At 42.6% G+C, this 26,771-nt stretch overlaps 1 protein-coding gene across 1 annotated transcript in view; it reads right to left on the bottom strand.

The window, feature by feature from the left end:
- Positions 1-26,771, bottom strand: part of GALNT9 (polypeptide N-acetylgalactosaminyltransferase 9) — a 122,567-nt gene that overhangs the window by 80,569 nt on the left and 15,227 nt on the right. The window contains exons 2-3 of the mRNA XM_066331476.1: positions 19,349-19,529; positions 27-193 (exon numbers count right to left, since the gene is read on the bottom strand). Of these exons, the coding sequence (XP_066187573.1) occupies positions 27-193; positions 19,349-19,529 (348 nt within the window). The remainder of the gene's footprint in view (positions 1-26; positions 194-19,348; positions 19,530-26,771) is intronic.

Below are 26,771 nucleotides of genomic sequence, written 5' to 3'. Positions count from 1 at the left end.
TTAGAGGCAAGGTGACAAAAGCTCACCGTTGTCACTGTTGTCATCCACCAGGATGATCTCCTTGAGCAGGTGGGATGGGGTGTGGTTCACCACACTGTGCACAGAGCGCAGGATGACGGAGAGAGCCTCGTTCACGAATATAAACACCACGGAGATCTGGGGCAGGTCGTCGGGGTAGGTCATCTGCTTGCACCTGGAGAGGGGAAAGACACAATCGAAACACCCAAGCAGCCACTGGGAGGCAAAACAGACTGAAGAGCATCCTCCTCTCCTTGCTCTCCATCCGTGTAGGGATTTGCAGACTTTGCCCTTTCTAACCCCAAGGAAAGATGTTGTAAAGGCTCAAAGGAATCAGCCTGGTTTGGAGCAGCACCCTCTCCATCAGCCCAGTGTAAAACACAGGGTGTGTGCATGTACACAGGTTTTAGCAGCTCTCATTGCCCGTGAGGTTAAAAGCATCTCTTGCAAACCTAAGGAGCATCAATGCCTGCTCAAAAACAACCTGGAGAAGACCTCCAATGCCACACCCTGGCTGTGCTCCCAGGGGAACCACCAGCAGCTCCCTGCTAGCTCACAACTGCATTGGAACTTTAAAACCAGCATTTGCTCAAGGCGATTTTGTATTTGCCCACAGAGAGAGCACCCAGCACCCTTTCTGACTGCACACTTCGTGCAGCAATAACAAACACATGATGGTTGGTGTGCAGGCCTGCCCTTGCTGAAGTATCTGCAGACGGCTCTGCTCCCTCTGAGAGGTTGCCTTGCTGGGCTGCCACATCCTGATTCACAGTTTGCTTTTGTGCTGCTCACTGATACATATATTTTACCACAGATCATTTTGAGAAGAAAAAACCTGAGGCCTGGAGAAGTTACACAGCACAGAGCAGAGTTTCTGCTTCCCAAGCCCTCAGCCCATGGCCCCCTGTAACACCATACTGCCTTTTTCAGTGGGATTCTCTCCCATCAGCAAAGAGGCTAATTTTAAAAACTACCTACGTGTTCTCACAGTCAAAAGCCATTCAGAATTACCATAGCAATTACTGAACTTGCTCTCTAAAATACTGCTAATGATATCACAGAAAATGACTTCTCCTGCTCTTATCAAACTTTCTGACCTCTCTGCTCATTACTTTGGCATAACAATCCCTTTTTTCCCCACTTTCAGCAGTCATGGGGATAGGCCAGGTGACAAATGCTTGACTGCTGAGTAACCTCTGGAAGTCAGTTATGAATTCTAGTAAAGTGTAATTATTCCTAATTCCTGATCCCAGCACTATTTCCTCAGAGACCTGAGCACTTGCCATTGATTACCATAGCTGCTTACTGGCAGTTTGCTGGTGGCCTGTGCCACCCAGAGGACCACTGTGTAAAACTTCTTACACAGCCTAAAAATAAGCCTGGAACAAGGAGAGAGGTTTTCAGGAGGTATGAATGCTCTGATCACAGCCCTCTTTTTTGAATTTCTTTTTTGAATGCAATTTTCCTCTAGAGCACACCGATGTCATAAATTTATTTATTGCAGTGAGGATGAAGAACAGCAAAAGCAGATGTCCAGTTGAGCACTTTCCAAAGCACAGCAGTGATTTAAGGGTTTATTTCCTGCAGACTTCAAGTCAACCTTGAACCCCCAACTTCTTAGGTCGCTTCAGAAAATGAGATCGATGCACTGAGGTTGTCAGGAGAAATTACTGGTCCACTAACAAACACTTCTGATGATGTTTGAGAGCATGAGCAATCCCAGTTAAGGTGTCTTTCCTTAAAAATCAGTGGGTGCTTAAGTGCTTTTCTGGATTGTCGCCTGAGTTCTTCCCAAAGTGTTCTCTAATTAGACACCAGCCACAGCAATTTACAGTTAATACTTCCTTCATTCCAAGAAACTCTAACCAGAGTTTGACACTCCTGGCCAAAGAGTGACATTAGGAAGCCTCACGCTGCCAGAGCACACCCGTGGCTGTCACCACCTTTGCTCAGGCAGAGGCTGACAATGACCCAGAGCTCTGCAGTGGGTCAGCCAGTGGTGACAGAAGGAGAGTCAGAACTCACAGAGTCCTCCTTGGAGCAGCCCTTGACTGGCCCTGGAGCAAGGCAGCAGGGACAGTTCATTACAGAGGAAAAAGGCTGTAAGAAGCCTATTGACTTCCAACGAGGCAAAGGGCATCCTTGCAGAAAATGGTTGGAGCAGCAGCCTGGACACAGAGGAAACCATCACAAGAAACCTATGAGTTAATGATGGAGCAGCTTAGCACAAGACTAGCCACTTCTATGACTTCTTTTGAGAAGAAAATTACCAGAATGTGAAGAAATCAAACTGTACAAAAGGCACTAGCAAGGCACACCTTTATAATCCTTCAGCCTTACTGCCAGCAGAACCGTAGGGAGAAATTTAGAAATCATCCCTTTTTCAGCCCTGATGTTGTGCAGTGCCTGAGTGTTTAAAGCTCCCACCACAGTCTCCACTTCTCTGCACCAGGTCTGACCACGCTGTGGACTGTGGCACCAGGTGAGGGAGGACAATTTCAGATCCAACACTCCTGAATTGAGGAAGAATTGAGTCTACATTTGACCTCTGTGGTAGCTAAAGATGGTCTGAGCTGGGCAGGCATAGCTTACATTTAATGCTCCTGTGATTTTAACTCAGCATTCAGAACTGTCAGCAGGGCCCACAGAGTACAACCAGCAGAGGAGCTCAGGTCTCCAGGGTGCACAGGTACCCTGGAGAGGGACACACTGCTGGATGTGTCCAGGAGCAGGAATTCCAGCAAAGGCTGACAATGCCATGGCTAATCACCCCCAGGGGCCAGCTGAGGGTGGGTTAGACCTGATATGTGAAACAGCCCTTCAGGCACCTTCCATTCAACATGCCAAGCATCAAACCTGGGCCGTCCTGCTGCTGTCTTGGGAAAGGTCTTTGAGTCTTCTCTGTATTTGCTACTGCAGAGCTTGGCTGGCAACCCAGAGGTATTTCCTTTCAGATCATTTTTCTCTATTCTGGAGATGATTTTCACTCATTCTTTCCCTTACATTGAACTGGCTTCTTAAATGAACATTTCCCAGCCAGCCTCCTTAGCCCAACTGTGAGCACTGCTTTGCAGGCATGAGAAAACGGGAAAAGCTCTTCAGTGTGAGACCAGAAACTTGGGAAAAAAAAATCATGTACTAACATAAAAAGGTCAAAGATCAGAAACTGGGGCAGGAGAAAACAAAAGGTACTCAGCTGCACATGAAACTGCTCATGGCAACTTTTTAAGCTTGGAGGCATTAAAGGGAAGGAAATTTTCTTCTGTCTGAACCTTCATTCCCTGATGGATGTATTAAGTCTATTTGTATCTGATCCAAGAGAAACACGTGAAGTCCTCTATTTATCAGGCTGCTCTTACAGTCCATAAATGCTGCACTATTTTTTGTGAAGGACTGTCACTGCAGCCATGCAGGTAGTTCAGGGCATTACCAAAAAAAACCAAAAAAAGAAAAATCTTCCCTGCTCTATTTCCCCTGCCCTTTTTTCCTGTCTGCAAACTTGCTAAACTCCAAAAATGAGTTTTGCTCGCAAACCTTAATATACTGAGTTTGGAAATGGATTAAGCAATGCATTTAGAGATTTCTGACAGCTTTACCCTTCAGGAAGAAATGCAAACAAAATTAAAGCTGCTTCATGAATCTTTAAAGTGTTTAATACAAGATATGTTTTTTCAATGAACTACTGGGATGGAGATGACTGAAGGTTTCTCTCCTTCACAAACTTGATGATGAAATTGCTGGGCATGAAGAAACATCTGCAGTTCAGGCCAAAAAAAACCCAACCACTCTACCCTAACATGCTCTGTACCTTGAAAGCTTCAGAGTGATCTCTGTTCATGTTTTATAGCCACAGCAGGAGAACAAGTTGGAACAGCTCCTTATTGGGTACATGATCAATGGAAGGACAAAGATGAATATTTTAAAAGATTATTGAACTCTTTCTCTTTAATGCTAACAAATACTACGTTTAATCACCAGGTCAATATGTATTTTGAGCCCTGTTAAACCAAAGGCTCAGACTAATCCTACCTACACGGTCACCTTTTAGCACCTAAATGCTGCTGTGATTTCGATGGGCACAGAGGATTTACCACAGCTAAGTCACTAAATTTAGTGTCTAGCTCAGTGCCTGACTTCTTTCTCCAGAAACCCACTGAGGCTTTACAGCTAGTGCTGGATGTAATAGTAACTTTTGAGCTGCAGAAATAAACCAACGTTACCTTCCTCTTCCACACTGGCACAACAGAGGAAACGTGACAGGCTGCAAATGTCTCGTTCCCTGTGTGGGATCCAGCTGCTGACCACTCTGCAGCAGTGACAGGCCACAAAACTGATTAGCTTCATGGATCATGAATCTGTCAGCCAGAGGCTCCAACTCCTTCCTAATTAATTCTCCTTCTCAGCAGAGGATGTTAACTGTATTATGGCACAACATTCTCTTCCTGCTGAGGGTGGCTTTTCCTGCCCTATCCAAAAACCTGAATGGAAAATTTTTGAGTTCAAGGCTTGCTCTTACTTTCTCCCCCTGTTTTGCAGCTCAGAGACAGCATTCCCTGAGAACATATAATAGAAATACAACTGTGAACAAGCGAGCAGTGGAACAGAACACTGATGCTCTGTGCACCTTGAGAAAAACAGCACACTGTATTTCACATAAGGTAAAAAGAAAAACAAGCCATTTTCAGAAAAAGCCTAGAAATTATGGTGATACCAGAAGGTACCTTCTTCACAGTCTGTGTTCCTTATGGAACAGCCTCCATTCTGAAATATCCTACAGCAGAAAACCAACACCTTCTTCCTGAATTTGTTTGGAGAAGTGCAGGTACAAGATACAGTTCCTGTTGGTGCTCTACCTCTGAGGAAATCCACTAAAATAATCTTTTCTCCATCTTTTCTTGTACACAATGATGTTGATGATCATTTTCTCATAAAGTGAGACCTTAAATCTATTCTATATTGTGGGAATTCCCAGCTTCTTTCACATGCTCCTTGACATATTTTTTCTTATTTTGCATCCAAAAGTCTAAGAAAGAAATCCCCACACTCATCAGGAAGAAACCAGGCCAAGCCCTTGTACCTGAGCTAACCTCAAACACTTCCTGTATCAAGGAAAAATATCCTTTTTCCTTGTCAGCCACAAACAAGTGATTGCAAAGTGCAATGAGTTTTCCAGAACACATCTGGTCATGGGAATTTCCCACACTCCCAGGCTGGGCAATTGGATTTGATATCTGTAGGATTTGCAGACTGAAGAACAGCAGCAGCCTTCCCAAAATAACTGTCTTTTATACCTTAGGACTCTCTCTTCACTGTCCTATTTCCTACAGGAAAGACCAAACCTACAGGAATTTCTGTCCTGTAATATTTCTGTGAAGGAGAGAGCCCTTTCAAGCTGGACACAGGTAAGTCAAAGGTCCCCATGGATTTTCAATAACACACATTGGACAAGTGTTTCCTGAGAATCACAGATTTATTTTTTGTTCTTTTACTTCTTTTAAATCCCAGCCCAGTACAACTGTGACTAATTGCTCTGCACATAAAAACCCAACACATGTTTGTGCTTTTGTTTTATAACACATTTGCTCTATTTGGTTTAATTCCTCCTTTCTCTATGACAAATTATTTTTATATTTATAGTAGAGAGCCCTGAGAACTGTCAATCAGTGACTGATAGCACAATATATATGCATAGTTAACATATGCAGCATGAAGATGACTCTACTTGTAGAGAATATTAACCCTTGTATTTAGGATTATTATACTCTTCAAAAGTAGCTGCTGCACACATAAAATAAGAGGCCTTCTATTTCAGTGAGCTATTTCTGGCTTTCCTCAGGCAAACAATACCAGAAACATGCCATTATGTCTAATACCCTTATTGATTTATACATATAAAAATGCTAAAACTAGTTTCAATCACTTTTAAAACAAGCCTCTTTATTAACATGAAAAACGGCTCAAAGCTCGTGCTCACATCCTTCTGTAGTAAAAAGTCTTTGCCTTTTTTTTTTGGTAACTTAACTCGAGTCACTAATATGTTTTGAAATACCATCTGTAAAAAATTTCCACTCTATCCCCCAGTGTGCCTGTCCGGATCTGCCTCTGGCTGTATGCTTGCTGCATCACAAAGCATTAGGCTCATTGGAAATTAATGGAGAGGCTGAAATCTGCTTTCAAATGCTTTCCAAAAATCCCCAAAGAAAACAGATCCCCTGTGCAACTTTATTTTTAATGGTGCTGCACTTAAATTTAAGGAGGAGCTCAGCTAAATTCCAAGTGACACGTATTCTGCCTCATTTCAGGTGATTAAAACAAATGGCTTGTTTAGGGATTCTCAAGGTTTTGCAAATATCCTTGCCTCTGTTCCAACTGGATTCCTAGCTTGCATCCTTTTAAAGTAAAAACTAGAGAAGAATTCTCTTAAAAACAAAAGCCAAAAAGGCAGTCTTTGAAAATTCTGCTTTGAGGCTGGAGAGTTCTTTGAAGTTAAGTGAAATATAAAAACTGGTGAAATTGATGAAGCAGTATGAAATAGAGGCCAAACTAAAGCCATTGCGTCAGTTTGATTTGAAGATCTTATCAGCAAAAATACATTCAGGAGAACACAACCTTTTGTGCAACTTTTTCAAAACTTAATTCTGGGAACCTTGTTGTCTGTGGGGGACAGAGAACACACACTCACGTTTCTGCTTTGCCAAAACGAAGACCTCGTATTTCAGAAGGGGAAGGTTCACAAAGAGCCATCCAGAAAGCCAGAAGATGTTTTCCAGGCTGCATTCACAAAATTGGCCGCTGCCCAGTGGCACCACTCCTTGCTGCTGCCACCAAGGGTCATTGCTCTCCAGCAAGCCACGTGAAGCCATTTAGCTGCACTTCCAGCAGCACAGGCTGCGAGCACTTTTCCCATTAAAGAAGTGCTTTTCCACTCAAGGTGATGCATCAAGATCCCAGAAAAGGTTCTTTATGGCAAAGGAATAATTAATCCCAGCGTGTCTGCAGGGAGTGAGATGGTAGCAGCCCAGATATCCAACAGCAGGTTACAAATCTGAAGACAGCACCTCCTCTGAAGCTCCTCTCCTATTGCCTACTGAGCCCGTGCCAGACAGAAGGGAAAAGCAGTGGAATTTATGAAATCAAAGGAATTATTTTCAATAAATAATGCATAAGAGTAAACTCACCCTTTTCCATTTGCACAGAACAGTTTGCTGTACCCTTGAAGCTATTTGTTATTCAGATAATAATATGTAAATACAGAAAGTTATCCTTGACTATTAGAAAATGTACTGCAAGTATTTAACATTTAAAAATCCAGGTACCTTTGTTTTGTTTTGACTATCTCTCTGCCTCAGCTGGTGTTGCTGCTGCTGGACAAAGGCTGAGTATCACAGTGTTACCTGGAAATGTAGGGCAATATAAAAAGTTTTCAAGGTAACTGCTGCAGAGCTCTTCATGAATTTCATTATGGGTTTGCTGTCACGTTGCAGTGTAGTGCTAAGGAGCAGAATAGAGGATTGCAATATTTTTCCACTATCACTTCAGCTAACAATGTTTTTTATGGTCTTGGGAGGATATACAACAACGTTTGGCAAACAATCCCTTCTTTAATAGGCTCCAGTGTATTTCACAGGAGACCAGCTTTAATCTTTGGTCAAATTCAGTTACGCAGCAGAATGTTTCTTTCTACCTATGTACAAATACAGGGTGGTTGGAGGAGTAAACCACCAAATGGGAGATCAGCCATAAACTGGGTAAACTCTTCCACTGCCTGCCAAAACTGTAGTGAGAAGCTCTCTCATCTTGACTTGTCCCAGCTGCTGCTGCGAGGTTGGTTGTAGCCCAGAAAGCTAATCACAGCACTTTGCTGAGGTGGTGTACAAGCTCATTTGACTAACCAGCAATGGCCTTGAAATGTTTGAACAGTAGTCACGGGCTCCCTCTTACTTTAAATGATCAATTCCTATCAGAGTGAAAACAGAACCAAGTTTATGGCATGTGGGAGGAATTATGGTTCAAATAGAGCACTGTTCCAAGAACAAATGCATAAAGAACATTGATTTAGCACTGAAAATGGGAGTATTAAATCCACGATGTTTAGATGCTTTATATGGGATTGAGGAGAGAGCCTGGTGGCAGCAGCAGAGTGTTTATAAGAAGTCTGAGTTGGGCAGAGAGGACAAAGGAAGGTGCATGTGCTGGGTGTGGGTAGGAAGCTGCCTGACAATCAGATGATGGAGCACATCCAAAGCTCTCCATGAACTCTAGGTCAGGATCCCAAAGGATAAATCACCGGGCAAGAACAGCCAAATCCTGAAGTGCAAATGGGACTTTACTGGTCCCTACATCTTCCCCAGTGATACTTGCAGGATCATTCTCGACGCATTGCAACTAATCTGTGAAATGTCCTACTGAAGGGAAGCACCTAAGCTTGTCTTAACTTCACTGAGGTTATTCATACACTTAAAACTAGGAACATATTTAAGTGCTTCGTTGGACTGGAGCCTAATTGCACTTTTATAGCTTTTGTTTAAATTAAAGGCTAGTTAGAGGTGAACAGCACAGTATTCGACAGTTTCATGCACTTTGAAGTTAAATGTTAACAATAGTTCCTTTCTAACTGTTTATACAGCTTCAGTTTGTATAACTTGAGAAAACTCTTGTGGTTTTATTTATCTTTGGTTACATTTAGAAATGAAAAAATTTTTAAAAATCCAGCCACATTTACTGTCTAGCACACAGCTAATACCTAGAGCACACACTTCATAGCAGCAAAACAGTGCAAAGTATGGGGATTTTTTATATTTATGAGCTGCTATCCTAACTTTAAAAAAACCAACCAACAAACAGGTCAACATGTGCTTGCTTTTCACTCAGGTTGACAGAAATTAGGCACACAGCCTAGACCAGGCAAGGTACTTAAGTAAGGCTGTGAATTTGAGCAGGCCAAGGACACTCAGAGCCTTTTCCTGGCTCTGAGATTTGGCCATTGCAGCACTTCACTGTTCCTGCCCAAACCAGCCTGCTGAGAAACTACTTCCCTTTTCACTTCATGTTCTCTGATATCTTTTCCATCTTTCCCACAGATCACAAGCATTTTAAATTCCCACCCTCAGTGCTTGCAGAGTTAAATTAATTTGCCACCTTAGAGGAAGGCAGCAGTGAGTTCTGTGCGCTGGGGGGACAGAGCACTGCCATTAACTGTGTGCCCAGCAGGCTGAGCTTCTGTTCACAGCCCTGCCCTTCCTCATCCCTCATCTGCAGACACACACATCCAACCAGACCCTTCCAGGCTGTTTGCTCAGACCTGCGCTTAGAGAAACTCTGCCCAAGTGCTTCCATAGATTCCCAGGCCTGTCAGGCAGAGGAGGGGAGGGCTCCTCTCTGAGCAAACAGAACACAAATTCTCGTGGTACACGCGGGTTAATAACACCAAGGCAATAAGCCAATGGAGTAGCTGGAGGTCAAGCATTTGTTTTCAGGCAGTGCAGAAAATACAGGAGCAAAGCTTCAATGTCATTTTTATCTTGGGTTTAATGTAAACTGCACCATGACCCTCTGGGAGAGCTGTGTCCTAATGAAACATCCACGGCGGGGATGAAAGCTTACTCCAGTCGCTGAATGAGACAACTGTTCACTTTGTGCATGGAAAGAACTAAAATTTATGCCTTTCCTCTGAAATTTTAGGGGTAGAGGCTAACCTAGCAACAACACCCTGGGGTATTTTAGTGCACTGTTTTAATTATTATTGCTGCTATTAATATTCCACCATTATTCAAGTCTGAAGTACTGTGTCTGCCTGAGAGGTGTGTTTCACGCCACCCCAGAGGCCAGCCCACTGCTGGGGCCTTCAGAAGACAAAATGCATAAATGCAGACTAACAACAGCCTGGTGGCATAGAATAAATAATACACTCACCCCCTGGAGCAAAGAAGAAAATAAACTAATTAAGAAACTGTTTGACAACCCGAAGGCATCTAACACAGGTAAAATGCAATTCCAGAGAGTTTCGTGTCTAGAAGCTGAGAAACAGGGAGCTTGTGCAGAAGTAATACACAGAGATGATATCTCCAGTAATTTAAAGCTGTCTAGAGCCTCACTGGTAAATCCTGACACACCAACAGCACCTGAAATTGTGGGTGCACTTAGACCAGGCTGCTCTGGTGCTGCATTCAGCAAGGTGGCCTGGGTTGACTGTGGTTTGTTTTAGAGACCACAGCAGAAGGTGTAGAAGCAACGTAACAGAAGACAAGAACATCTCAGAAAGCTGGAGGAACAGAAAATAGAGTCCTCACACTTCAATATCATAAAACTTTCAAACAGCTTAAGTGGCAGGTGCTGTTTCAGAGAAACCAAACCTTGGAAAGCATCTAGATCAAGCTAACCAAGACAGGGAGCTAATGTTTGCCAGCCTGTATCTGTCAGATCCTTCTGGCTCTGGCTACTTTTAAGAGTCTCTCACTTTTATTAGCACTAAATTCACTCAAAACAGGAGACACAGGCAAAACAAGCACAAACTGATACTATTAAAATGAAATACTGCCTCAACCTGGAGTTCACAATTCAGTTTTATTTCAGACAGAAGAGTAAATTGTCTGACATTTTGGCCTGTTCATGTTTTTATCACAAAGACACAAACAAGAACAACTAAAAAACCTTGAGGTTGTGTGACCTGAAACCTTGACTTTCCTATACTATGAAACCTATCCAAATAAAACAGGAATAAGAACTCACTAATTTTTAAAGCTACATCAAGAAGACATCTGGAGATAATGCATACTTCACACTGTCAGCAGAACTAAATTTGCATAAACCTTTTAAGAAAGAAATGGGAAATATTATTTCAAACCATTAGAACTCCTTCAAAGCCCTACAAAGAATCTCAGATATAGTGTAACAGAGCTACATGCAAAGAAACATAAAAGGAAAAGAAATACCACCCTGAATTCATTGCCTGTCTTGTTCTGTTACTTCTTTTTATCCTGTAATGTGATATCATGGAGTGTAACATAACATGACAGTTCAGAAATTTACAGGAATACCCTTTTCTCCCTGGAAGTGATAGCAGGCAACAACCAGCCACGGGCTCAGGGGAGGGAAAGGAAACAAATTCTAAAATGCCAGCACTGCAAGTCCTGGCTGGATCTCAGCAGTGCTTCTGCACTACAGATATGCATTTACCTATGAAAGAACAGCTCACAGAATGTGTAGGCAGCACCCCACCATTGCTGTTCTTTAGGAGGAAATACTCTTTCTGCCATGGAAATACTGTGGCTATCTGTTTTCTGGTTTAAAAAATTTACCACAGTCTCTAAAAGATACTTTAAAAGGAAAAAAACCCCAGTGGTGCTTAAGGTGAACGTGCAGGTCACATGAGACACATTTAGTCCGAGGATTGATGAGAAAAACTGAGGGATGCAAACCAGCTTTTTGATAATTTTTTCTTCTCCTCCCAGCTGACCAGCCTGCCCATGCTGGCAGCTCATTCTCCAATGGGTGTTGCAAGTACAGAAATCTGGTCTTGTTTCTGCATGCCTCGGGCATGTGACACTCTGGGCTGGATTCACCTGAGGTCCCATTTCAGCCGGCTGCCCTGGGCTCCTGAGGGGGACACCTGCAGAGGACATTACACTCTGTAGATGAGAAGCAAGGCTGCAATGGCATCTCCATCCACTACACAGACACCAAGGCCAGCAGCCTGAATCAGATGTCTAATTTCCAGTCACTGTTATGCAACCCACCTTAGGTAAACTATTCATGTATTCAAGAGTACATTCTGGTGCAGACAAATTGCAGGGAATGGCTTCCAGTCTCACTGCATTTAAACACAACATTGCAATCAGTTATTTTTTTATACTCCCTGGTTAATCAAATTCAGCCTTCACTAAATCTACATTTATTAGTGCTGACAGTCATGCAGAACTTGTCTTCAACAATTAGTATACACAAAGGCACTGCAAAAACGTAGAAGAGGAAAATTACTGCATTTGAACATAAGGTGGCTTTTTGGAAAAGGTTGATAATTTTTATAGTTCTTTTTAATTTAGCCTTTCTGGTGCTCCTTTCATCCCACAGGTCAGTGTTAATAATCAAGACCTATGTTATACACTTTGCAGTATAATTAAAGTCACTACTTAATTGGAAAGCCTAGCACTAAACAAAAGGGAATCAATAATGAATGTAATGGGAAAAGCCAGAAAAAACACCTATTGAATATCAGAAATAACTGTGAGATGCTGCCATGTGTCCAGCACTGCTGCTATGGAGACAGCATGGAGTCTGGTGATGGGGAGGCTCTGCTCATGAGCCATGTCCTGCCAAAAACTCTGGTACTGGCCTCAAAAAGGGGATGGAAGTTTTCTCAGTATCTTTTTTATTATTATCGGGAAACACAGTCACGGTTTCAACCTGTTCCTCAGTCTTCCCACTGGAGTAATTCAACTTTGCACAACTAACTAAATATACACAGGCCTAAAGGTGACCTGGGAGTTGGGAGACCAGTGTTTGAGGCCACATTCCACCTAATCAACCATTATTTGTGCAAGGTGAGCAAAGCTCCAGCAGAGACTGGGAGAAGACTTGAAGTACCTTCATTAAGAGGGTCAGGTCACAGCTCCAGGGCTCAGTGACAGCTGCAGAGGGACTGTGCTGAGACAGAGCACTGGGCTGTAGGTGCTGGCAGTACCTGTGACTTCCTCAGAGTCTTCTTGCCCAGCCAAGAACAGATGATTTTTTTTTCCCCTCTCCTTTGAGGGCTTTTGCACAGTTCCAGTCTGAGCCCCTTACAGTCAAACGAGAAACATTTCCCAAAATGCAGTGACAAGCCCGTGGGGCACGCAGGGATACACAAATAAGTGCAGCGGACCCAGGGGCAGCAGTATGAGTGAATTTAGGTTGTCAGCTGAGATCCCAAATGATCTGAGTCAGAACTACAACACCAAACGCTGAGGAGGAGCTGGTCAGAGCCCAGCTCACCGCAGAAGAAGCAGCACAAGGATTTACTCAGCCCACACCAGTTCCTCCTGCTCTTGGGCAAGGCAAAAGTCAGCTGGAAACTTGGCTGCATCTCCCTGGGGCTGTATCTCCAGTTGTTCACACAGATAACGTGCATGCAGAGGTGCAGTTTGTAGGGGATTCACAGCCCAAGGAAAACGCCCAGCCCGTGTAACTTGGCAAGGCTGGGCAACAGCTACATCAACTCCCAAAGCAAGTGTCTACACCCCTCTCCTTGGCCCTGCTCAAAATCCACATCTGGACATTGATTTGGGATCTAATTAAAACACTTCACTTAGTTTCATCTCTTACTGAATTTCCCTCCAATAAACAATCTTAATCTGTTGCCCAGAGGTAATTCTGTCTGCTCCATTTTCTCTCTCTGTTTTTCCTTCTCTCTGCTTCAATTTACGTCATATGTTCAGAGAGGCCAAAAAAAGGGATTTTTCAGAATTTTAGCATGGTTGTTTGGATTGATTGAGAGTGGGTGCAAAAAAATAAAGTCAAATGTTTTCCTATACAAATAAGCCTAATTGAAATCAAGCATCATGCCCATACTTTGATTGTGAAACACTGTTCTGCTGAAAAAAAATGAAATGCTTAATTTCAACTCTTTCATTTTACTGTGACCTGATATTTAATCTGAAAGTATTGATGGAAGCTAGTAACGGAAAATTCATCATTTCAAGAATGATTTTTTAAATGGGAAACTAAAGGTTTCATTGGTCTAAACACTTTCTTTAAACAGACATTTCACAGAAGTTGTTCAGCCTAACACAAAATATTTTTAGGCGATTTTTTTTTTCACTTGTCATCTTTTGCTAATCAGAAATTCTGATCCCTGGAAAGCTCTGGATCTGTTCCACTTCAAATATTCCTTGTGAAGGGGCCCATTACATTGCACTCTGGTTAACCTGGAAGGATTCCTAAGGGTCTGTTTTAATTTGGAGTTTCTTGTGTCATTTCTCTAAGTGGCTCAAAGAACACCCAGTGTCCCCAGAGGATCTGAGAAATGGGTCACGAGGCAGAGCAAGCAGCAGAGGTGGGGAAAAACCAAATAATCCCAGACACAGCCTCCTCCAATGCACTGATGCACAAGCTGATGCTCTCTGAAAGCCATCTGCCTTGGTGCCCTGCTCCTGCAGCAATGCCCAGCAGAGGAGGGGAGGGCAGGGGCCATCCAGCCACAGCACTGACCCTCCTCCAGCACACAGAAACTGCAAACACACCGGTGATGTGGCTCAGGAGAGCTGCTGACTGATGGCTGCAATGTCCCAGGGGCTCCACAGAGATCTGCCACCAAAAGAAAACTCTAACCAAAGTCAAAGGTGCTGGTTGTGCCTCAGCAGCTCACTGGTCACTGAGCACTGTCCCTGACAGCAGGGCTGCTCTTTTGCTGCCTCACTCGAGCTGCTGTTATTAAACCTTTGAATGAACAAATCAGAGGTCTATTTACCAAGCCTGCCCCCTTGGTACCACTATTTGATCAATTCCAGAATTCTTTTTGATAGGTAATTAAAAAAGCTTTTCCTTAGGTATGGAGTGGATTGAACCATTAATTACACTCCACAGCCCTAGAGAGGCAATTCTTTTGCTATTGTGAAACGTCTATGGCAAACCACAAAAACGTTTCCCTCCGTAAAAGGACTGAATAAACGAAAGCAATTTCCTTGAGACCCAGATTTCTCTGTGTTTTATGGCTAAAGTTGCCATGGCATTAATAAGTTTGCTCTTTAGGGCTGAATTTTCTCAATACAAACATCCATGACCGTAACACAAAGAAATATCTTCTTCAGCTGATAGAGTCAGCAGACTGAATCCATACATTAATATTATTATTACCACTGAACTGCCACAATGCACTCGGCATCCAGTTGCACAAAAAAAAGATCAGTTAAATTAAAGATCCTCACCAAGCAGCGACAATTTTGTGTAAAAGCCAATTTAGCCATTATGGAAGCTGCAGGATCATATTAACTTTTCTCAAAAGTATGCATAATGCATGACAGCAAGTGGTTTTGACAAGTGCCTGAGCGTGTGTGTCTGTGTGTGTGGATGTGTCCTGCATGTAAAGATACCTCTGAAGTTATTTAAGTTGCAAAGTCAAGTGATAGAAAGTTAGCAAATGCTGGATTTACAGGTGGAGCACCTGTTCAATTCAACCCTTTGCTATGCAGCCTGTGCATCAAAAAGAACAGGGGAATTGATGTTACCCTGAGAGACAATGCTTATGTTTGAAAGCATCTGGTTAGCTGACACTTCCCAATTTTCCAGCAGGCTACACTGTAAAACAAACAGCTTTTGTACGTTTGGGGGCCTTTACCCCTGCCTTTGAATGACATTCCCAAAGGTTTGGTAAGTTTTTGTACTTTCTTTAACTTTGATAAAGTCAAAATCTACTGTCACATGGGGCTTTAGCACCTCTGCCTTCATGCATGACTGGGAAGATTGAGTCTGATGCTTTGTTACTGGAGCAGGGGCTGATATTCTGTGCTGGAGCTGGCAGCAGAGGAGGCTGTTATTCCCCAAAAGAGCAGGAGGATGAATTCTGCCAGCCTGTTGTAGCCACACAGGGAAACCTGTTCTCTGCCCAGTGCCTGCAGGGGTTTAGGTGGCTGACCCTGGGAAGTGCAGAATCACTCCCCAAAATCTCAGCTCTGTTGCTCCAGGTCTGGTTTTGACTATTCAGTCAAACATCATCCCTTTGACATTTTGGTAAGAAAGGCATGGCCAGAGCCCAGCAGGTTTTACAGCATTCCCAGGGGCAGAATTCAGGGCTATTTACACCTACACATATTGGGAGGGATAAGTGACACAAATACATGTTCTTATGCTTTCCAGCACACAAGGTTCATCGGCATCAGTAGATTATTTTCACTCAGTGCTCAGTTCAATCACAATATTCATTTTATATATGGAAGAACATGTATGGAAATTACTCCAATAACACTTCACCATCAAATAACACCTTTCCCAGAGAACCACAGAACAAGCTCTAGCTTAGCTATGTGCTTGCAAAACAAAAATAACCTATTCCTTACAAGAAAAGCTTATCTTTCTTCCATTTCATGGAGGAAATAAGATGTGTTAGTGAGGGCTAGGAGTCCTGCTAATACTTAACTGCTGAGAAGAAAAATCAGGACATCAAACGTCCTGAGCTCCCCACAAGATATTTTCTACAGTGGTATAGCACTTGAAAAACTTCAAATATTATATTATTTATACATCTCTGATAGATATTTAACAATCTCTGATGTTGAGAAGAAAAAGCTGAGGTGTATTTATCATACCATACTAGAATCAAACTGTAATTTTGTAATTATTATGTGATTGTAATCACAAGCAAGCAGTTTACTGCCATTGCCTCTGTTTGGCACACAAACACAACACGCACAAAATTTGCTCTCGTCTCCTCTACCAACAGAAATTCTTGTCCCAAAGCAAAGAGTTCTGAGCTAAAAGGAGTATCTGCAGTGGCAGCAGCAGGTAGGAAAGCAGAACAAAATGTGAGAAAAGCATCTTGAGGGCAGGAGTACCCACCCAGGCCTGAGACTTTGCTGCAGTGGAAGGACAGGGAGGTGACTCCAATTCAGGAGTTCACGGTCACGCTGGCTGACTGTGCACCTCTGTCGTGCAACATATTTTTTAATTTGCTGCATGGGGATGAAAATACCGCCTGAAAAGCAATTAAACTGCCAAATGTTTATGAACCTATGCTTGTAGGTGGAACAAAAGGCTTATTCTATCAGAATAAGAGGGGACAACAGTAAGAGGGGAGTTCAAATGAACTAAAATACAATATTTCTCGTCAAGCCTGGAAGTCCCAAGTTTGCCTACTGAAATCATGTTTACTTTCATAAATTGTGTCCATGCAATGCAGACTTGAGTATAAGTTCTCCCAGTTCATATCTTTAATACCTACTGGTGCGTGCAAACACATAGATTGAATGCTTTAAATGGAAACCAGAATGGGGAGAAAGCAGAGTTTAACACTTTGGGAATGCAAATTCAGATAAGTGTTTTTATTCACAGGCTGGCCATGAACTTTGTACATGGCCTTGGACATTGATTCTACCTTGCTTCTCAGTTTGAAAATGAAAAGCCCTCTCTTTTAAAAAATGAACAGCCCTGGGAATGACATGAATATAAATCACAAGGAAACTGAGAAGTGAGAGATGGAGAGATGAGACCACTGGGCTTGTCAGCACAAGGATAAGTTGGACAAGGGTGGTATTGCAAAGCCTATCTTAAGCTCCTGGATGTTTAGTTATCTTCAAAACATAATTAGAGCAGAGGGTCTGAACCAAACTGTCAAGCTCAAGTTCTGCAGCCCTTCTTATGCTGGGGGCTGCAGAGCTGGATGCAGCTCCAGGTGGGTCTCCCAGGAGTGGAGCAGAGGGGCAGAATCCCCTGCCTTCCCTGCTGGCCACGGTGAGGGATGAGCCCAGGACACGTTTGCCTTTCTGGGGCATGTTGAGCTCCATCTCAACCAACACACCCACAGCCCCTCCTCACGGCTGCCCTCAAACCTTTTAAGGGGGCAAAAGTCTTTTTATACAAAGACCTTCTACTTTCTCCACTTTCACTCATTTTCCATAGCAAATTCAGTCTGAAGGGTTTCCTGTGACTCATAAGCATCTAGAGGCAAGTGCATCAATTGCAGCATCTAGACCTAACTAGAACCACCTCAGAAGTGTCAAAACATGACAAGGAAGGCAGTTCTCCCAGTAACACAGATATTTAATCATGTAGCATGGCCTGATGAGATACCCACAATGAGAATGTCAAAAAGCTCATCTGAATGACTCATCAGAGCTCCTAAGTGGAACTGTGGGAGAGCAAAATATGGAGTGAAACACGAGTGCATTGCAAATGGTCTCATGCCTCTGACAGCTGCTGAGCTGGACTCGAGCTCTGCAGCCTTTGCCTGTGCATTTCCTAGCAGAGCACATCTCATTTATCCTCATCCCCCTGAGCACAGCAGCGAATAACAGCTGGGTCAAACCTCAACAACCTTCATTGGTGAAACTTCACTTTGACTCTAGGGTCTCTGGGCCAGATCTGATGCACAACTCCAATATTTGCATAGCTACAGACTCCTTTTCCCCCAGCATAATTCCATGATGGATTTTTATGATACATCAAGAGAGGAGAGGTGAGACCATTGAGTAAGTCAGTGTACTTGCATCAAACGTGGTATTGAGGCAGTAGATTGTTTTCTCTTTGCCACTTCTGTGACCTGAGTTTTCTTTTCTGTAGCAAGGGTTTGAGAAAACAAATGCTGAGTCAATACCTCTGAGATCAGTTTAATATATAACAGCTAATGAAATTTGTAGTTAAGCTGAAGTTTTGTTTTTGGCAGCTTGAACTGCCTAAAATCCTAATTCAATTGCAATCTACTCACAGAGCACAGCTGTTTAGCTTGGCTAAACTTTTTTCACCACTTAATAAGATACTTTTTTTTATTTAACTTTCAGTGCTGCCTAGGAGCCCCAGTGGGTCTTTTAAAACAGAAGATTATTATTAGAAATTAATTAAGTATTCTTTTCAATTCTGTCTCCTGAGAGCAACTAGGCATTGTTGCTGATCTCCTCTGCATTAAGACATTACTGATTGTCATTCATGGGATGACGGTGGGGATGTCTCATCTGGAAAATATATAACTCCATAAATATGAAAGATTTGAAAGTTATTTAATACAAAATACAATAAATCAGAGCAAATAATAAACATGTAATTGCAATGTCAAGCACAGCACAGGCGTGTGAAGACTATAAACACTGGAATAAAAATAGACACACATTCCAAAGACAAAAAAAAAAAAAAATCTTACTGCAATTACAGGACCCAGATGGATTGCACTTAGTCCATGTTTCAGCACACTGCAAACCCTGACTAAACAATTCTAAGAATATAAAATGCAATTAAAGACAATTGATTTGATAAGCCAGGGTTACTTTTAAGGGACCAGTGACTATAAAGTGTTTGTTGCACTGCCTCCCTCCCACTGCACGTGACTACAAGAAGCACAGACTACATCTGTCACCTCTGAAGGCTTTTCTAAATGAACCAAACCCAAAATGCACTGATAACCTGATGTAATTCTTGATCTAAGGCCTTCAATGTGCATATTAATGTACTACTACCAGAATTAGCTATGCATTTAATATGCCACTTCATGCTTGAGATGGCAGTCAGTCTATTTCATTTTCCCTCAGCTCAGGGCTATCTGTACAAGTAACTGCTGTCATATTCCAGCCAGGAAGGGATGTGAAGAGAAGAATGGGTCAGCAAAACGACAATCAATCCATTGCTTGAAATAATAAGGCAGAATTCCACTTACTTTTTTGGTCTGTAGTCAGGGATGGACCTGTCCAGTGATATCCTGTCACTGAGCTGGGCATTGTACCCATATTCTTCATACTTGGTCTCTGATTCATGGCTATCATCTCTCAGGGTAGCAGCCATTCCTCCCTGGCCCAAGCCTCCTGGACCTTCAACTAATCCCATGGGCTTTGCCAGACCTGGATGAAACAGATACCAAAAAAAGAAAGCAAATTATTAATATTAAGGATATGGATAGAACACCTTCTGTCACCACAAAATGTTTTCAGATAAATGAGATCTGAACTCCCAGGAAGCTCAGCTCATAAACCCTCATGGCTCTGTGGAAATTATCCTCAGCTTTTCAAACCAAAGTCCAAATCAACACATCTTGTAGTATCTGTGCATAATGAGCAAACTATAAAGAATCAATTAGCAGCTTTCACTATTCCTTCTTTTTCCAAAACGTCTAATTATTGTTAAGATAATTAAGAAAAATTTTCCCCATTAGAACTGGAGGGTTTCCCCATGTAGCCCATTAAAGCTTCACTCATGTTAAGGGAGAGATGTTGAATTTCTACCACACGTGGGTGTGCCAGTTTAACTCCACATTCATGTCAGCTCTGGTACCTGCGACTCCAAGACAATTGCAGCTCTGGTCAGGGTTTGGTTCCCGAGCTGGGGACACAGCTATGGACTGGTCACCAGCTTCTGCTGGGTAGGAAATACAGGATAAATCTGATTTCACTGCCTCAGTCAACAGATGGGTCATTAAGACTCAAATACACACCCTGCCCAGCCTGTTGCCACAAAGATGTGTTAAAACTATTTTAATGGAGCTGACACTCCACCTGGGAATCACTCCAGATTTCCTCTGTACTTCACATCTGACAAATGAAATATGTAAGACACTCAGCTCTGTACAGCTCACAGCAGCAGAAGTTTGGACACCCATTAAGTGCTGAGAAGTCAGCCAGTCAACAATGATTTACTGGTTTCATTCACTGGTCAACTCAAAAATAAAAGTAAAACAAAACTAAACCAACATAAAACATGCCCATATGATCCCACCGCCAAGAACCTCTTCCATGGCAACAGGCATTTAATTTGGTCCTGAATCCTCATAAATAAACTCCTCAAATATCCTGTGTTTAATGTCAAAGCTTTCCTTTCCAAAAGACTCGCTATCAAGAAGTCATTATAAGTGACAAAGTTATTTATAATAATCCTGGGAACACCACACAGGAATGTGTGACTCTCCCTCAAATCATTTACGACACCAAGAAAAGCAATTAGAGTTTGACCTGCTCAACATTTTTCAAATCAAAACTTCTTCAAGAGAAAAATGTCATTATTTCAACCGAACAATTAAAAAGAATGAAAGAAACTGTCAGCATTTGGTAGCAACAAACACAATAGCACAACAAACATGGGACTGCCTTCTCCAAGTCACATTTAGGGAGGGCAGTTCAGACCCTCGTGAAGGAATTCTCTCATCTCTGGGTTACTTACCTGCAGCCCTAACTCACACATTTTCTCATGGCATAAGAAGCCAGTGAGAGCAAAGCACAGAGCCAGAGCCAAGAATTGAGGTGATGGGGCTGAAATGGGGATGTGCAGAAAGGGGATGCCCAGTGAGCAGCTACTTTTTAAAGCTGTCCTTTCTTTGAATTTTCTAGACTAAAAATATCTGCAGCTGATACACTGGGAATGGTCATAGACTGTTCCACGCTGCAGATGACAATGAGGTCACAAATAATTAGTGTCTGTCATTCATTTCAAATTTATTGCTCTCACTGCAGAGATTTCTGTGTAGGACAGAAATTGTTGGGAGAATGGAGAGCAGAACAAACCAGCCTTAGTTCCTTAACCAGATTAATTACTCCACAGGATGCATCATTTTCTAGGAAGAAAAGAGATCTTCTATTTTTCATCATAAACCCTGTCACAATGGGAAAAGCACTAAGGAGATTTATATGAGAAACTATGGCAAAAGCTAGATCAGATTATGGCTGTGATTATTTTACTATCATTTTTTCCTATTTGTAACACAATTACATGAGGCTGTAAATCAGGTTCAGCCGAAGTTCTCAGACAAAATTGAACTTCTGATGAATCAAAATCAAAAGAAGTGACTTAAAATAATCATAGAACGTCAGAACGCTGACAGAACTGCTGCAGAATCTCCAAAATGCCCTTTCTGGCCTGTCTCAGCCCCAGCTTGAGAAGGGCTCCAAAGCCAGACTTCTGAGCTTTATCTACACTTAGATCATCTGCACTTTTGAATAGCTGCAGAAAAGTATTTCAATTTCTAGCACCTTAGAAGGAGATGATAAAATTTCCTTCTAAAAAACCTGGCACAGGTCAAAAAACTTGACATAGTCACCCAGCAATTCTACCTGTGACTCCTGAAACACTTCTCTCCTTAACAGAAAACATAAAACTCATCAGCAAAACAGTTGTTTCCTTCCTTTTCCAATTATTATTTCTCATCTGAAAATGTCACTGCATACCATGTAAGGCAATAAAAATCTTTGGATCTTGGCTTAACCAAAAAAGAAAAGAATCAGGGACAATAGCAACTCCAGGCAGATTGACAAAGCTGACTTTTAGCATTTCCAGTTACAGCTTTGCAGAGAAAAGAAAAAGGTTCAGAGATTCTGAAATAGGTTCAGTAACAGCTTAAACAAGACTCAGCTCACAATGTCCTTTTAAGCTATTTTTACATAAACCCACCTGTTTAGAGGCAGGAATTAGAGCAGTTGCAGCTATTGAAGCAGCCCTAATGCTTCCACCTTGAATGACTGTATTGTGCTAATTTTGTAATCTGGTTCTGTTGCAGCCAGAAGCTCCAGCTGAAGGTTCCAGCCTCAATGAATGGCGTATCTGCAGGCATGGAGTGAGGCACTGATCTTTCTCCTTCAGGTGCTACATGTCAGAGTGAAGCAGATGCACAAGGAAAGCAGCTGGTTGGAGGAGGAGGAGGAAAAGTGCAATACGAGTGAGCTGTTCAACACTGCAGGTCTCAGCTCACCAGCTGTCTGTAACTTCATTTTACTGATCCCTAAAAATAACTATTAGCTGGTAGTTGATAAAGGAACATGCTCACACCAGAGAAAGGCTCACTGGTGTGAACAGCCCCACGCCTCTCACACACACCCAGCACAGCCCCACGGGCATAAATTCAGTGAATGCATCAGCACTTCACTGCACCGATATTAAACCTGAAAAAGTAAAACCTTTTTTTTTTTTTTGCTGCAAGCACGAGGATCAACAATATGCAGGGGGAAAAAAGTCTTATTTGGAACTATTTCACTATTTGACAGTGTTTCAGCCAATGTTGCAAACAGTGGCATGAAGCATAGGGAGTTGCTGGTGTCTAGCTCATGATTCAATCTAAATGTTAAACAGAGCCTGGCTCTTAATTTCTGCATATCCCAGCTTTCCATATCCCAAATCAGTTTCTCCCACCATGACCCTGAAGCAAACCTACATAATACGTAAGATTTCCTGACCAGAGAACTGACCTGAATTTTGCCCATATCAAAAGGTGCTCACTTTCTGAGCTAGAAGGAATGCTGGATGTGGAGGAGATTTATTCTACACACAGCAACATCCAGCAAATCACATCCCACAGGGATACAAGCTCCAACTTTTGGAAATTGGAGAGCAACAAACGTAACCTCATCTAATTTAAGTGACTCCAGCAGTTCCATTTATCTGAAACCCAAAACACAGTCTTGTTTTTTTATAGTTGTAGTCAAGTTTGCTGCGTCCTTGCTTGAAAAGTTTATGTCCCCTGGTGCCTGGTATCAGCCCCAAGTATCTCTGCAGATATATCAGGGAGAAGACAAACAGCATCCTGCAGCTGATGGCTTGAAAAGGAAAGGAGTACAGCAACTTGTAAAGCTGAAGGATTTCATATGCACCTTTTTGGCTCTAGAAGCAGGAGGTGCAGTAGTTTTGTAGCTTAACCTCATCTCCAGACCTCAATGGAAATCCTGAGCCAGGATTCCTTGGTTTTGATGCCCAGATGAGAGACAATCCTATAAGACATCCATCTGTGAGAAGAGTGCTGAAATGATGGTGAGGGGATGAATGATTTGGCAGCTCTGCCTGTAAGGGGGCTGCTCCTTTCCCACCCACAGCAGCCAGTCAGGCAGAGAATGCAGAACCAGGAGCCTCGGAAATTATGTAGATTATCTGCAAAGAGGACTAATACCCAACCCCTTGTGTGCTTTGCCATATGTTTCTTCTTCAAAACAGGGACTTTTCCAGGTTGCAGAGAGCACTCTGAGACACAGCATGTGAATATCTGACGAGTGCTCAAAACACATTCTGTGGAAAATTCCATGAAGATGCCCAGGGCTGTTCTCAGCATCTGGGCTGGAAGCTGACCCTTATTCCATCCTACACACTCTGCTCCCACCATATTGATGCTTTAATCCTTAAATCCTACATGGTGAGTCCTACCAGGACAGGATTTGGCCAGACCAGTTTTTTCCTTAGAGTTTCCATGGCATGTAGTCCAGTCTCAGGATATCATGGCAGCAGATGTTACAAGAGCCCAAAAAGACAGTTCCCACCCCAAAGAAACCATCAATAAAGACAGGAACCAGATGCAAGAAAGATAATGAAGAAAGAAGACATGACAATATAACACCGTCAAGGTGTTTCTGAAATGATCCTTTTTGTAGAAAAGCTTGTGATAAAAGCTCCCCAGCCATCCAGGTAATTCTGAGATGATGAATTGTGGCAGTTCTGTGTCTGTAGAGGGAAGGAGTCCTCCTCTAGTAAAGCTGCCCCATGCCAAATACAAGACTGAATACTTTGAGGAAGAGGAGAGGAATATCTGAGGACATAAAAAGACTGAGGGCCAGGTGTAGAAGACAGGCGTGGCAGGACAAACTGTGTTAGTCATCTTGGCACAACGTGGAGAGGGATCTGGTCCATCAGAGTTGACAAAAGGCCTGCTGGGGACAAAAAGGAACAGGATGTCCTTGCAGAGCCGTGTTCCCTCTGAATCTGCTATTCAGTGGTGCAGCACACACACCACTGCCCTCTTCCAGGCCTAATCCTTTGTTCCTTGGCTTCACAGAAACTGCAGCATTGCGTAGGCTCTCTAGACAGAAAATTCATTAGTGCTTTTTAATTGGAAGAAATACTGTGTTTTTATGTACAGATATCTAATATCAAAAGTAATTGCTTTTATAGAACGCTCATTTGGAGCTGGTTACCCCTTGAGATGAGAAAATGTATTCTAATTACAACAGATAATTCAGGAGGAGATAAACAGATTGACGACTGGAAGGACCAAGAAACAGCAGCTGTACAGTCCATTGGAGATGAAGATAAAAGCTCATTTGTGAGGTAGGACCCGATCCCAAATTTACAGATAATAAGAGAGGTGCCAGAGTTTTGCCAGAAACTTGAGATAAACAAAAATAGGTTTCCTCCTTAAGCTAGGAAGAACTATATATTTTGAGAGACAAAATAAAGAGACCCTACTCCAGATGCATAATTTTAAATAATACGTGCGTGACTGATTTTTTTTTTTTAATTTTCATTTCAATGATCAAGAAGATCATTCACAGAGAAAGATCACTTTGTTATCTTTAAATAAATAACAGATGCCACAATTCTTCTGGAAGTTTTTAAATCCCAGATAACTTGTGTTTTTTGCTGGTGAAACACAAAATGTATTTTTCTCTTCAGGGCTTTGGAGGAGAGCCAGAAAACTCCTCTGGTGATGGCATAAATCTGGAGTTGAGGGGGAGGAGCTGAAATGTTGGTGTATCTGCCTGGCAGCCCACTGATATTAAAAGGAGACAAAATCTGAGTGTCATCAGTTTGGCACCTGTCCTCTGGCAGTGGCCAATACCTGAGGCTTCAGAGGAAATGAAACACAAATGATAAAGCACTTGGCCAATTAAACTCTGCACAGTCCCTGGAAGCAGAGTTCCCTTCTGAACCCCATAGCTAGGTAACTAAAGCCCTGAAGCATAATATTCGATTACCCTCATTATCTTAACTCAGACAGGTAGAAACAGGGCATAAAACTACCCAGTGTCCTTTAAAAGCCCAGCACTAATATTAGATTCAATGGGCTCCTGCAGCAATGAATTCTCTGGTACTGTCACGGTCAGAGTGCCCCCGACTCACATGAAATGGATCATCTCTATCAATATATTAGATTTTCTTTAATTTTTCCAGGGAAACAGAGGTGAAAACTCCTGGGTGAAGTGGTCATTAAAACAATAACAGAGCCATTCTAGAGGAAGGGAGAGCGACTTCTCCTTGAAAAGCTCCACAGTGCAAGAGCTAAAACTTTGGGGCTGTTTAATTAGATTCAGGAACAAGCTGGTTCAGCCAGGTTAAAGGATTTTAATTTCATAAATGAGGAAAATATCTTTTGAAAAGCAAGGAGTTTGCTTGTGCTAATCAGAGGTAGGGAAGGGAAGCAGTGGACTGCTGCAAGAAGGGACTTGTGACCCAAGGTCTGCCAGGATGGAGCCACAGCTGGAAAGCTGCTGTTCAATGCAATGACATTTCTTTGACCCTGCAGAACTGACTGCACACCTCTAATCATTAAAAGTACCCCTTTGACTTCTGAAGCAATTCTGGATGAGAAATCCCTGACTGCTCTATTCTCAGACCAGCTCGACTACAACAGTCAATCCCACAGGTGTAGGTTCCAAAAGGAAAAAAAAATCTTTAAACACGAAGAACAACAGAAAAAAAACCAAACCCACCCCTATCTAATTTCAGGTCCTATGCATGCTCAAACTGTCCTGGACTCCATCGTGCGATAATGAAGTCCAAATTCATCAAAGGCTCTACCACATCTGACATTGCCCAACCTGCCAAATTACTGCCTTTCAGCCCAGGATTCACCCTTGGGTCTCTGGCTCAGAGGGATTTTGTCCAAGGTTAAGGAAGATCCTTCTCTCCTGCTCAAGGGTGTTTGGAGAGCCCTGACAAGGGCCAGACAAGCCCATCTCCTGCAGCATCATTCTGCAATCACGCTCCACATTATTTGCAGACACTCATAAGCCTCCCTGCTCATTTACCTAAACAGCCTGCTATTAAATTAAACTAACATAATCACACAGATAGCTTTCCCAACAACAAAGTCATATAGAACACTTTGCCATTTGTATGGCTGCAAAGCTCCTGGCTATTGAGCTCATTTTGCACAGCAAAGGACGGCAGCATTAAACCCAGACGTGGGAGCTGCTGGAGCTCAGAGTCACATTGTGCTTGAAAGTGGATCTCTTATTTTCCTCTGTTGTGAAATTAGCCACTGAGCTCACCCCTGGCAATGCAAGCACAATAAAGAGCCAATGTTAACAACTCCAGACCTGCTGGCTGCATCCTCTGCTCTCCTCTCTGTGCTCCAGGGGTCACTGCCCATTGGCCATCAGAGAATGAAACCTTCTGAG

Source organism: Sylvia atricapilla, chromosome 17 (genome assembly GCF_009819655.1).
Source record: "Sylvia atricapilla isolate bSylAtr1 chromosome 17, bSylAtr1.pri, whole genome shotgun sequence".
NCBI classification, from domain to species: domain Eukaryota; kingdom Metazoa; phylum Chordata; class Aves; order Passeriformes; family Sylviidae; genus Sylvia; species Sylvia atricapilla.
Note: the sequence above shows the minus strand (reverse complement) of the source record. Positions and strands in the feature narration are given on the sequence as shown.